General features: G+C 42.8%; 1 protein-coding gene across 3 annotated transcripts in view; it reads left to right on the top strand.

Moving 5' to 3' along the window:
- The window catches only part of LOC136433976 (kynurenine 3-monooxygenase-like), a 14,021-nt gene extending 1,047 nt beyond the window's left edge, over positions 1–12,974 (top strand). For 2 of the 3 annotated variants that reach the window (XM_066426610.1, XM_066426611.1), the window contains exons 3-17: positions 1–70; positions 426–613; positions 1,260–1,308; positions 1,778–1,865; positions 2,336–2,380; positions 2,831–2,996; positions 7,939–8,010; positions 8,446–8,567; positions 9,324–9,381; positions 9,744–9,833; positions 10,472–10,529; positions 10,922–11,004; positions 11,407–11,508; positions 12,316–12,375; positions 12,817–12,974. In XM_066426610.1, coding sequence (XP_066282707.1) covers positions 1–70; positions 426–613; positions 1,260–1,308; positions 1,778–1,865; positions 2,336–2,380; positions 2,831–2,996; positions 7,939–8,010; positions 8,446–8,567; positions 9,324–9,381; positions 9,744–9,833; positions 10,472–10,529; positions 10,922–11,004; positions 11,407–11,508; positions 12,316–12,375; positions 12,817–12,960 — 1,395 coding nt within the window. In that variant the 3' untranslated portion in view covers positions 12,961–12,974. The remainder of the gene's footprint in view (positions 71–425; positions 614–1,259; positions 1,309–1,777; positions 1,866–2,335; positions 2,381–2,830; positions 2,997–7,938; positions 8,011–8,445; positions 8,568–9,323; positions 9,382–9,743; positions 9,834–10,471; positions 10,530–10,921; positions 11,005–11,406; positions 11,509–12,315; positions 12,376–12,816) is intronic. The other variant, XM_066426612.1, reaches the window with a different exon arrangement.

The following is a 12,974-nucleotide window of genomic DNA, read 5'->3' as shown; positions in this document are numbered from 1 at the left end:
GTTGGAGCCATGAACGCCTGCTACCTGTCCAGCAGGGGCTTCAAGGTGGATCTGTATGAGGCCAGACAAGGTACAGGAATAAGCCGCTTCACCATTTGAAATGTGCACGCACAGCATTAAGCGCATTGTGCGTAATATGTCAAAGTTAAAGACCCCCGAGATATAAACTTATGATAAAGAAATATGTCTGGACATGGTATCAAAGCATAGTCTAGACAAGAACTATTAATAAGCTAATGGGCCTTAACCTTTTCACGCACACAGTTCAAACCGCGAACCAGCTTATGTCTTTAAATCTCATGACGCCAGTTCTTGGTTGAGCCGATAGCTTTCATATGACTATGAGCACAGATCCAATCTTCAATTTTGCAGAGATAAGTTTTTCTTGCGCAGATGTTGCAAGGATGTTCATAACTGTATTTCAGATATCCGTACGATGGAGATCGTGCGAGGTCGCAGCATCAACTTGGCCTTGTCCTGCAGAGGAAGACAGGCGCTGAAGAAAGTGGGACTGGAAGATCAGGTTGTTGAGGATGGCATTCCCATGTACGCCCGGATGATCCATGATCTAAATGGGACACTGAGACCTATACCGTATGGCAAGTCTGACCAGGTGAGTAACATCATCATATTTGTTACACATACCCCCAGATGGGACAAGGTAGGAGGGGGAGGAGGTCCCAGGCTAAGGCGGGTAGGCCTTCAGCCTGGCATGGTAAGACTCAACGGTGGGAGCAGTCACAACCGTGCCAGGCAAAGCATTCCACTGGGGAATGGAGTGGGGGAAAATTGAATACATGTTATTGTATGTGTATGTGTCTGTCCTGGCATTAAGTGTTTGAAATTTGAGATGGTGACTCCCCCGGATGCACACATGTAGGAATACACAGAATGGTACTACTATAGTAGTAATAATTTGTATCATGTATATTGCATATGGTATTGGAGTGAAATGCTGTGATTTGAAGTGTCTGGTTCACAGTGATTTAACCACCAGCCTGCTAAGGCAGCTGTTTGGCACCAAATTTGTACTGGATATGGGGTTACTAGTAGGCAGCAGGGAGAAGGTTGATACTTTGCAAGCTGATGAACAGAGCTTTAAAGAATCCCTATTGTGTTACATCGAAATCTAATGAACTATTAGGATGCCCAAAAACATTTGCCAAGTCATTTCAGTACATTTCAGTACATATCAGTATTATATTTCGTGTAACACAGTATTACCGTAGTCACTGAGCTGACAACGCCATGTTTTTCAGTACATCATGTCTGTGGACAGGAGGAAGCTGAATGAGACACTCCTAACAGGTAACAACGTTTGTCTATGGTATCCTTGATCACAAAGATCACTCTTACACAAGACTGGGAGGTATCATTATACATGATTGTGATACTGTTACAGTAATTATGTTTGCTCAATCAGCCTGAATCATGACAGAAATGCCAAATGCCAGATTGATATTGGATCATTATCATAGTATATAAGTACGTAGTAAGAGCATTATTGGTTCAGTAGCCCTGATAGGTAACTCCCACTAAGGGTTAGTGACTATCATAGCAGACACAAATATAATTTCCAGGCTCTATTAAGCAAAGTTACTTGATATCTGTGGTGGAAACAGTAGTATTCCTAATGACAAAACATACAAACTTCTTGTTCTTACGTAATTATCTGTCTAGCTTGATTTCTGTGTTGCATATTTGGTACAACTTGTAACTTCACAACAAACACAGGAAAAGTTATACCATCCTGCATTTTGTGTCCTTCTGCCTACAGCTGCAGAGGAGAGGCCTGATGTCACCCTGCACTTCCAGCACAAGCTGATCAGCTGTGACCTTGAGAAGGGGAAGTTAAGCTTCAAAATGTGGGTTTATTCAAAATTTGAAGATTTTGAAGTCTTGTGCATGTTCAAAGATTTGCAAGCTGTTGTCTGAATGTGATGCTGATTGTGTTGGATTGACAGGAAATTGCTCTCTGTCAAACATTCTGCATGGGGCTTGTGTTGTGGAAAGTACTGTATATACCTCAAATGATTTATAGTGGCGTGGGTGGCATAATGGTTAGACTAGAGCATCCATCTTGGAACCAATAGATCCCTGGTTCGATATTCGGACATGCCTCGATGATGTGCCCTTGGGAAAGGCACTTTACACAATACATGTATTTCTAACCTGTGTAAAAGTGTGCCATGCATAAAACACACACAGATTTGGTGTGCCAATGTGCCAAGATCTGCACAGTTGCCACTAAGATCCAATCTTTTTAATGATTAATAAGAGGTTATTGGCTGTTCTTGAGCAAGCCTAACTTCAATATAACCACTGTGTCTTGTAGAGCACCGGCTCATGATGATGACAGTCGTGGCCAGGTTTACGAGAGGTATATTTGTGTGTAGTGATGTGATGTGAAACAGCTTCAAGTTCAAGAGTTATATCTTCTCTTTTTTTTCCTTTACAACAACTTGCTCAGCTTATACCAGTAACTGTTGTAGTTGCTTTGAAGTGCTATTTTTCTTCTTTGCAAACCTTTGGCGTGCCTCCTGCTAAATCATATGCGGATTGTTTTTTTCATAAAGTAAGACTTATCAATGAGACGGTCAACCAGATCAATGCCGTACGTGTATGTTGCAATCAAACAAGACCAGCTGGTGCTGTGATTTTGTGGCCAGCATCTCAGTCTGTTACTTTGAAATCAGAGGAATATGGATATATTCTTACGTATTTCTCAAACTTCAGCCATTCTGAGTTTCAGTCATGCAGGTTATCATAGATTTGTATGTACATGTATTTGACAAAGACTGATCATGTACTATGCAAACTGTACCAACAGGAACGGTGGTGCGGATGTTGAGGTGACATCAGACCTGATCATGGGGAACGACGGGGCGTATTCCGCCATCAGGAAACACATGGTGAAGCGACCCAGGTTCAACTACAGCCAGGAATACATACCACACGGGTACATGGAGCTGACTGTACCACCACACAATGGGGAGGTAAGGGTTGTACCTCCTTACTATCCCTCTCTCTCTATCCAATTTAACGTCTTTTGTTCCCCATCATCTGGGGGTTATTATTATTATTTCTTTATTTCAGGCTCTCACTGGCCCATATGACATAGGGACAAACATGAAAAACAAAGATTATATACAACATTTTGAGACAAACTAACAATATTATGGCTATGTGTAGAGGCGGCTCCATAGGTTGGTGAAAAATGAGTTCTTGTAAAAAGAGTCGGACCTAAGTACGGACTGTATAATGGCATTACTAGAATTGAAAATCCTATGTACAAAGGAGTGGCACTGTTTACGCCATCTGGCGTCAAAGGTATCGGTATGATTGCACACGAACATTTCACTTGCGCTGCAAGATCTTGGGAAACTCATAATTATACGGAAACAATTGTTGTAGGCAATTCGACATTTCGACAGAACACTCGAGCGAAAAGAATTCCATAACTGCGCCCCAAAGAGTTGGGAGCAGTGAGACGTGAATAGTGTTTTCTTAATAGTAGATGAACAAAGACAAAATTTTCGAATTATAGTATTTGCTCGACAATACAGGCCCCTTAGTTGGGCAAGGATACAGTCATCATCACTCAGTCTGTCATTAATAGCAATTCCAAGATATACAAATGATGTCACAAATCTCAGACACTCTCCATACAGTTTGATCGACGGGAGCGGATGTAAAAGTGGCAAACTAGCACTCGGGAAGTACATGCAGCATGTCTTGTTTACATTGAATAATACATCATTTTCTAAACCAAAGTCCTCACAAGTACTTACAAGTTTTTGCAGAGACTTAAGGCTAGGACATAACAAACACATGTCGTCAGCGTAAAAAAGATGGTTCACAAGACAGCCACCTATATAGCAACCTACTTTAGTACAACTGAGTCTCGAGCTTAGATCATCTATATATGCATTAAATAGTAGCGGGGATAGCAGACTCCCTTGCCTTACCCCATTTGATACATAAAAGCAGGGAGACAAAACATTGTTCCATCTAATACACATTGTTTGGTTCTGGTACCAATAAACCAGAAACCTCACCAAATACACAGGGACCTTTCTGTCAAGGAGTTTTTTAAATAGGGTCCAATGGTTTACCCTATCAAAAGCCTTGGAGGCGTCTAAAAAACAAGCAAAAACTGGAGAGCCGAGACCCCGGTAGTACTCAATTGTCTGTTTTAAAGTAAATACACACATGTCAAGACCATGCCCACGTTTGAAACCGAACTGATGAGCAGTGGTTTGAAGATATGGCTCTAGCCTGTTCAATAAAACAGCCTCCAGAACTTTGGATAATGCTGATGCAATTGCTATTGGTCTATAGTTATCACTATCAGAAATATTACCAGTTTTGTTTTTAACAACCGGAATGATGGTAGTATCTAACATACTTTTCGGAATGAAGTTATGGACAAGCGCGGCTGAAAACAATAGTGATAAGCATATGCTAAGCTTAGGCCCCGCATATTTAAGGTGTTCATTACTGATTTCGTCAGACCCTACCGCTTTTCCATTGGGTAGGTTTCTAATTATATCATAAACCTCCACAGCAGAGATTTGCATCCCCGAATCAAATTCAAAAGGACAACCTGTCGACAAATCAGACATAACAGCAGGTCTATGTACCTCACTATTAACAGAGTTCAGCAGTTTATCAAAATGACTCCTCCACATGTCTGCGATCTGCTCAGCCCCAGAGCAACCATCTATAGTGTTAGGTAATACAGAATGAGAGGATTTAGTACTACGGACCTTTTTCCAGAATTCTCTAGTATGGCCGGCATTGAAACTTTTCGCAGTCGAGTCGGCTCTTGCCCTGTTTTCCTCCTGTTTACACTGTCTTAGGGCGTACTTAAACTTTGCCCTGGCTTTATTCATTAAGGAAAAAATCGGACCTGATCGAGGGCGGCCACTTTCCCTCCACAGAATGTAGGCCTCACGTGCAGCCGTATGCAAATCCTTAACAACCTCATTCCATCCGGGGACAGGTGTAAAGGAATTGCAACCCGTTCTTTGAGTTATAGTGGAATTTGCAGAATCTTTTAGAGTGGCAATTAATTGGCAGGTAAACAGGTTGAGGGCATTAGTATGCGCTTGATCCTGACAATTCGGATCCTTACAAATCATTGCGTCCAGTGGAATTTCCACGTTTGACAGAAAACTGTCCACAGATAAACGATACATGTCTATTTGGCCTGGCATCGCCCTGGCCCAGTCAGTGATTTTGCGAGGAATCTCGGAGTGTGCAGCCTTAGCTATGGTTGGGAAATTTGCATCTAAAGAGATACAGAGTGGAAAGTGATCAGAGGAGATATAATCATGCAACACCTGAATATTGTTGATGTTTTGGTGAGCCGTGTCACTGGCTAGACAGTGATCGATCCATGATGTGGAAGCATGGACATCACTGAGGTAAGTGTAAGAATCGGCCGGAAGAAGTTCCCTGTCTGAGCAGTGTAATCCAGTTTCCTCGCAAAACGTCTGTAACAATACACCAAATCTACTTGTAGGAGAGGCATTAAAATCGCCCAAGATTACCGTAGCATACGAATTATAATCCTCCAAGAGTGCCTCAAGTTTACCCAGCTTCTCAAGAAATGAGTCAGTATTTGCTTGCATATCACAAGGCATATATACACATACACAAAGTAATTGACATCCATTCAAATCTATTCTAACAGCAATGAGACTATCATCATCAATGTCAACAGGAGATATGACAGAAGATAGGGTCTTTCTCCACATGATCCCCACTCCCCCATACGGGCGTCCTTGTAGCACCCCTGCTTCCAGATTTACTGGAGATTTCCCGGAGGCCATAAACTCAGGACTAATGCTGTTTAAAAAAGGAATATCATCAGGCAAAAGCCAGTGTTCTTGCAACATAATAATGTCATTTGATTCACATAGACTTTTGATTGTTCCAACTGAGTTCTTGGCAGAACGGCAGTTATACGATGCAATCCGCAGTTTCTGTTTCAAGTCCATGGTTAAGAAGTGGAAGAGCGTCGCCTACTGTGAAAGCGGCGCACTAGGATCCCACATGGCCAGAAAGATGGGGACAGGACTTCCGACACAGCATTGTAGTCAACAGAGACACGGAACGAAGAATACCCATCGTATTTTGTGGTTAGTTTAGAACAGTTAACTGCGCATTTCTGCGACAAGTTATCAGTCAAGTACCTTTCAACATCCTGAGTCAGTGTGTCCGGTTCAAGGCGTGTCACAAAGATTTCCGCTGGTCTTGACTTAACCGCAGACAGACTGGACGACACCGCCGTACCCACCACTGCCCTGGACCTCTGCTTCTTTCTCTGCACCAGGCGGAAGCCCTCAGAGTCAAGGTCACTGTGGTCACCAGCTGAGGTGGACTGCGGTCGGGCTACAGCCCTAGAACCACTCGAGTAGCCCCGACGTCGGGATGCCTGCGATGACTTTGTGGCAGGCGCCCTCTCCACCTGCCGACCAGAGTCGCCCGCGTGCAGGGACTTAGGGATAGTCTCCGACGGGCAGGTGTCAGACACGGCATTGGCGTAGGATTCCTTCGGCCTGGTAAGAGTCGACACTGCCGGCGGATCAGAACTCGACGTTGCCGGCGGAGCAGAACACGTCTGCTGGCGGAGCAGAACACGACGCTGCCGGCGGAGTAGAGCTCAGCCTGTTTTTCAATTCCCAGAGCTCTTTCCTGAGGGCCACAAGCTCAGTCTGGACTCTAACCGAATCTATGGAGCAATCCCTAATCAGTTTCATCTCCTGCCTCACGATCTGAAGCTCTTGCATGCAAACTGAGATGTCTACATGTTCCAGATTCACAGCGGGGAGGTGGAGAGTTGCTGACACGAAAGTAGGTAACGACGGAGGAGCAGTAGAATGCAAAACTCGCTGAATATCCTCCATATTGGCGGTAGACTTGTCTGCTCCCTTTCGCTTTATGTAGCGATCGTCCGGCTTACATGTATCAAATACAAGTCTCTTAGCCGTCTCTATTTCCTCTTCCATGTACGTCTCAGTACACAACTTCGTAATGATGTCGCGCGGAAGAGTGTCCATCTTGTTAACAGTAAAACATAGCAGATCGTTGATGATAACATCTTTACATACCGCTTCGGATCCAGACCCACTAGGGGGGAAACGCTTGTCTGAACAGCGCTGGCAAAGAACAAGATCCCCCTGACAGGGCTGGGCTCCTGTCTCACGGCAGTCTTCACATCTAGGCATGATGGGAGTGGGGAGGGGTGTCGCGGGCTTACCATATAGTGCCCTCCCTTGATGAAGAAAACCTTTCAATGTGAAGGCGATCGTCAGAATTGTCTCCAATTTTCACTTTATAAGTAACCCAGAATGTTTGGTCTTCATCTGGTGAGTCGATAGTAGGTTGATGGGTCGTTAAAGTGCCCCAAATTCTGATTTTGGGGAACAGAGCCACGCAGCTATCAAAAAGTCGCCGCCATCTTGGATCATCCCATCCCATATCTATGGTTAGACTATGGGGAGGTAAAGGTTCTCGTGGACTTGAACACCTCACTATGTCCGAGGTAAGGGTTTTCATGGACTGTACGGCTTCACAGGGGGGGGAGGTAAAGATTGTACCACCTCACAACAGGGGGGTAATGACTGTACCACCTCACAATGGGAAGTTAAGGGTTATCGTGGACTGTACCACCTCACAATGGGGAGGTGAGGAGTGTACCCCCTCACTATAGAGAGGTAAGGGTTATTGTGGACTGTACCATCTCACAATGGGGAGGTAAGGGTTGACTATACCACCTCACATATTCTTGACAATATCTCAGTAAACTAAACAACAAGCAGCTAAAAAAAAATTGTATTTTTTCTTTGTTGGGCAAATTTCTAACCCAACGAAATTTTATAACTACATGTTATATAACTACATGACTATACATGTACATCTCTGTTCCAGTTTGCAATGGCCATCAACTATCTGCACATCTGGCCCCGGAACGAGTATATGATGATCGCTCTACCAAACCAGGTCTGTTTAACTGTTTTTCCTAGGTTTACTTGTCTTCCTCATTTTTTCAGTCATTTGTGTTGTGCACTTTTCAGCCCTTCATGCACGGTCAATCTGTTTTTAAATTTGGTTCATTTGAAATCTACCATATATCAATATCATTCTGTATCTATGTCAATGAAGGTTAGACATCGGGGTATAAGATACACAAAGTAACGGTTACTGAAGCAACCGGATAAAATTTTGAAACAGTCAAACATCTAAAATTTCTTCACCTCATTTTCATACCAATTCATAGCTTGGGGTTAAATACCTTTTTGACTACAGATCTTTCCCTGACAAACCTGAAACATCCGGGCAGTTCCAAAATCTATCCAGTTGCTTGAGTAACTGGTGTCTTAAATGTCCACATCATTCTGTTTTATGACTCATCAGTGGAAACCTCTCTCTCCGCAGGACAAGTCCTTCACCCTGACCCTCTTCATGCCCTTTGACATGTTCGACCAGATTAAGACGGGAGACGATGTCATGAGGTTCTTCATGGAGAAGTTCCCAGACTCCGTCCCACTGATCGGAGAGTAGGTCACCCTGCATCTGCTTAAAAACATCCTATTACAATAGTTAAAAGGCAGTCTAAACTTAATTTCGTACAGCATACTGCAGTATGTTAGATATACCACTAAGACCAGTTCTGACTTGTTTTACACTCGTCCATCATAGATTAGCGTTTTTACAACATTTGAAATTTGCGGTGTGGTGATGTAATGCTGGCGATGTCCAAAGCCCTTTGACCTTTGTGACGTCAGATTCCGAGTCGGAGGAATGGCGTCTGGAGCAATTCCTATGGTGCATGTGTGGCCGACTCGGAATCTGACGTCACAAAGGTCAAAGGTCTTTGGACATCGCCAGTATTACATCACCACACCGCGAAATTCAAATATTGTAAAATATTTCAAATACTGCACTATGCTTTGAGAAATTAAGTTAAGTCTTAAAGCTAAGCTTATATTGAAATATCAATATGAAAACAGAGCCTGATTGGAAAGTCTGCACCTTGATGCCCACAGTTTCAGGGAGTGAATAAGGTTATAGAACTTATATGCAAGTTTTCACCCCAGCCCTCTGTTTCTGTGATATCCTCTAGCTTACGTCAAAAAATATTTGAGAAACAGCAAATTGAATTGGTGTGGCCTAAGCTTGTCAACTTTTGACCCACCAGCATTCACAGGTACAGCTGTTGCAGTGCCTTCAAAAGTGACTAGGTGGCATTAATGACAAGTCTCAGCAACTGTCATCAGAAAATCTTCATATTTACTGTTATTTCCATTTCCCAGGGAGAGCCTGAAGGAAACCTACTTCAAACTACCCCCACTGCCGCTGGTTTCTGTCAAGGTTTGTGTTTAGAGTTTTGTGCATAGAATTATGACGTTTTTGTATATTAGGACAGAGAGATTAATCATACAGAAGTTGGCCATGGCTTTTTATTTATTCAACTTACGAAAAGGTTAATTTTTATGAAACTTAGAAAGAAAGGAAACAAAACACAGACAATAATGAACATTTTACCTGGAAACAGCATTTAAACAATGTGCTCGTAATGTCTGCATATTGACTTTTTCGACTTTGCACAACAGTGCTTATCAAGGCCAGGTGAGATTTTAAAAGAATCAGACTCTCTCTATGATATATCATGCATGCATGTAGGTAGTCCAGCTGCAGTCTTCTAGTAACAAATTTAATTGCTTGCCCTACAGTGCTCCCCGTATCACGTATTGGACAAGGCCGTCATCATGGGGGACGCTGCCCACGCTATGGTGCCCTTCTATGGGCAGGGCATGAACTGTGTAAGTATGGTCCGAACACAGCCCCCCTAGCCAAGCTCACTCTCTCTCTCTCTCCCTCTCTCTCTCTCTCTCTGTCTGTCTGTCTGTCTCTCTCTCTCTGTCTGTCTCACTCTCTCTCTCTCTCTCTCTCTCTCTCTCTCTCTCTCTCTCTCTCTCTCCCTCTCTCTCTCTCTCTCTCTCTGACTCTCTTTCTCTCTCTCTCTCTCTCTCTGTGTCTCACTCTCTCTCCCCTTCTCTCCCCTCTCTCTCTCTCTCTCCTTTCAAACTCAGAGTGTAATGCTTGACATGAATCGCAATGCAGCTTTATTACTGCTCGCTTTTTAGAATGGAGCACACCGTCCAGTTGACCTCTACTCTTCTCGATAAGTATGCTCCAACCAGTAAAACTGCCCCCTCGTAGAATACACAATTACAAGAATGAACCTCTCTCTCTCTCTATGTCTCTCTCTCTTACAACATATCCGAGCTGGGGTAGACTCTGGGATCAATCCCACACCCCCAGCGTGAACTCACATTATTCTGTATTTAGTAGGAGCATAATTTGCTTGTTGCATATCTACAAAGTTTACCTACTTTCGATTTCTGCAAGGTTGTAGTTTTCTTCAATTATTTAATGTATCGGACTTGTGTCTTTTCAGGGGTTTGAGGACTGTCTTGTATTTGATGAGATAATGGAGGAGCTTGGTAATGACTTGAGTAAGTCAGCTTTTCTTGTGAAGTTCCTCCTTTGTGCCAAGACTCACCTCAAGACTTGTTTACATCATTGATTTTAGAGCCGCATCAACTCATTTTATTGGATTCCTGATTTGAAAAAGATTATCATACTGAACTGGAAGAACAGTCTAAAACAGAGTATGGGGGGAAAGTTTTATCTTGGAACCCAGATTCAGGGAGTGATTATAGTCAGACACAAAAGTTCAACACAGGCCTTTGTTTTTATTGTTTTCTCTCGCCTCGCTTCATGTTGTAATGCCCAAGAGCAAGGAAATAAATTGGCTTGAGTGAATTGGTGTGTCTACTCTTAAGATTTCTAATGATGATGATAATAAGTAAGTGTTGGTAATGACTGTGAACTGCATGTCCTGCAGGCAAGGTCCTCCCAGAGTTCTCCGTGGTCCGATCACCCGACGCTCACGCCATCTGTGACCTGGCCATGTACAACTACATCGAGGTTAGAGGTTTCTACTGTTTCACATTTATTTGTTTGTTTGTTTTTTGTTCACATCAAGTTGAGCTCATTGTGTCTATATGCAATATTTTTGGTTTGTTTTGAGGTACTGGTGACCTCAATGACAATGTGTAAAGCTTTAGAATGACAAAGAAAATGTATGTTAGAAAATGACATCTCCATATCTATTTACCACAGTAAGGCTGAATTATAAGTAATCAACATGGTTGGAGCGTATTGTTCACCTGATTCATACCCAACTCTCTTTTGTATGGAAGAAAACAACCAAATTGTACAAATCCTAAACGCATGAATTTTCCCATTTCAAAAATTTACTTATTTTATCTTACTTTACACTACACGTATAAAAGTCTCCTGGAGCTGAAGATGACATGTATGTTTTAGATGAGGGAGTCTGTGAACTCCAGGTGGTTCCTGATGAGGAAGAAGGTTGATGCCTGTCTGCACGCCATCATGCCCAGGGTCTTCATCCCCCTCTACACCATGGTGGGTACTTACACTTGTTTGAATGGGGATGTGATGTTTTTTTGTCTGCTTGAAGAGGGTAAGACTGAGACATTAATCCGGACGCCATCCTGCCCAGGGTCCACATCACCCTCTACGCCATGGTGGGTATTTAGACCCCGTTCATTCATTGTACCAGGATGTCACGAATCAGGATTCACCCAGGCATGGGACTGACTTGTATTCTATCCGGTAGATATGGCTTATTAACCTCCCCCTCGGAGTAAGATTCATACCAAGCCTCTCGAATCAGGATCAGTCCCATGCCTGGGTGAATCCTGATTACAAAGCCTGATATGGACTGAGTCTTACACTTGCATGGAGGAAAAGGGGGCTATTTGATTTATTAATTCATCCTGTCAGTAAATTGGGAAGTCCCTTCAGTTTTGGCAAACTGACTTCCAAGGGACACTGAAAGTTTATGGAAATGACGAGGGTTACTGTCTGATGCATGAATGAAGCACTTACCATGTGTGCTAAGTATCCCAGCACTTAGCAAGAATCTTTGGCAGTTCAGAGTCAGGTTACACATAATGATCCACTATATTCTGTAGCTCAGGTAGTTGTGGGAACAACCTCTGGCTGCATTCTTCATTTCTTTCCACTGTGTCTTTTTTCCTGCAAGCTGCCGTAGCTCTCTGAGTTTCTTTGCAGTTTTTAGGTTTCCCATTCCTTTGTTTTTGAGGTCTGTTCTCAGGACACATAGGATACACATGGCTATAGTTAAGCAGTAGTTAGGCCATAACCATGGTTAGGTTTTGATATGGACTGTTTTCTGCCCTCTGACAGGTTTCCTTCTCCAGAATCAGGTACCATGTCGTCATCAACAAGGCAAGGAAGCAGGATGTGGTGAGTGTGGCATAAAATTTAGTTTCAATAGCAAGGAGACTTTTCTTGAGAAATATTTCGGACTCACATCTGTAAAATATCTCAAAATGTCCTGAGAAAGGTTTTAGAAATGAAAGATTTCAAAAGAAAAGGAACGAGTTTGAAATGAAACTTTTCTACAAAAATAGATTTGAATGGCTAGAGAGTATTCCAGGTAAGATGTATTCAGTCAGCAGTTCATTGAAGGTGTTTTTAAACGTTATTAAATGTTATTGATAGTAAATACAAGTCTTGAGTGACATTCACTAAAAAAATGTGCGGTTAGCTCAATTTCAGTCTTAGACATTGTTGGGTGCGACATGTGTTGAACCTTCATTTGAACCCATTGCAAATCTTTTAAGCTAGTCAAGCGTACAGTTTTACATCATATATCTAATTTTGCTGTTACTCTTATTTCCCCAGCTGGTAGACAACTCTATCCAGGCCCTAATGGCTCTGACTGCTGTGGGAGGGGGGTACCTCACTGCGGTTGCCATCAGTCGAAACTTCAACATCAACAGCATCACAGACTGGTTCCATAACATTGCTGACCAAATACTTAAGTAGCGTGTGTTATGTGT

The sequence above is a fragment of the Branchiostoma lanceolatum genome, chromosome 4, assembly GCF_035083965.1.
Source record: "Branchiostoma lanceolatum isolate klBraLanc5 chromosome 4, klBraLanc5.hap2, whole genome shotgun sequence".
Taxonomy (NCBI): Eukaryota; Metazoa; Chordata; class Leptocardii; order Amphioxiformes; family Branchiostomatidae; genus Branchiostoma; species Branchiostoma lanceolatum.
The sequence above is the reverse complement of the archived record's forward strand: the minus strand, read 5'-3'. Positions and strand labels throughout refer to the sequence as shown.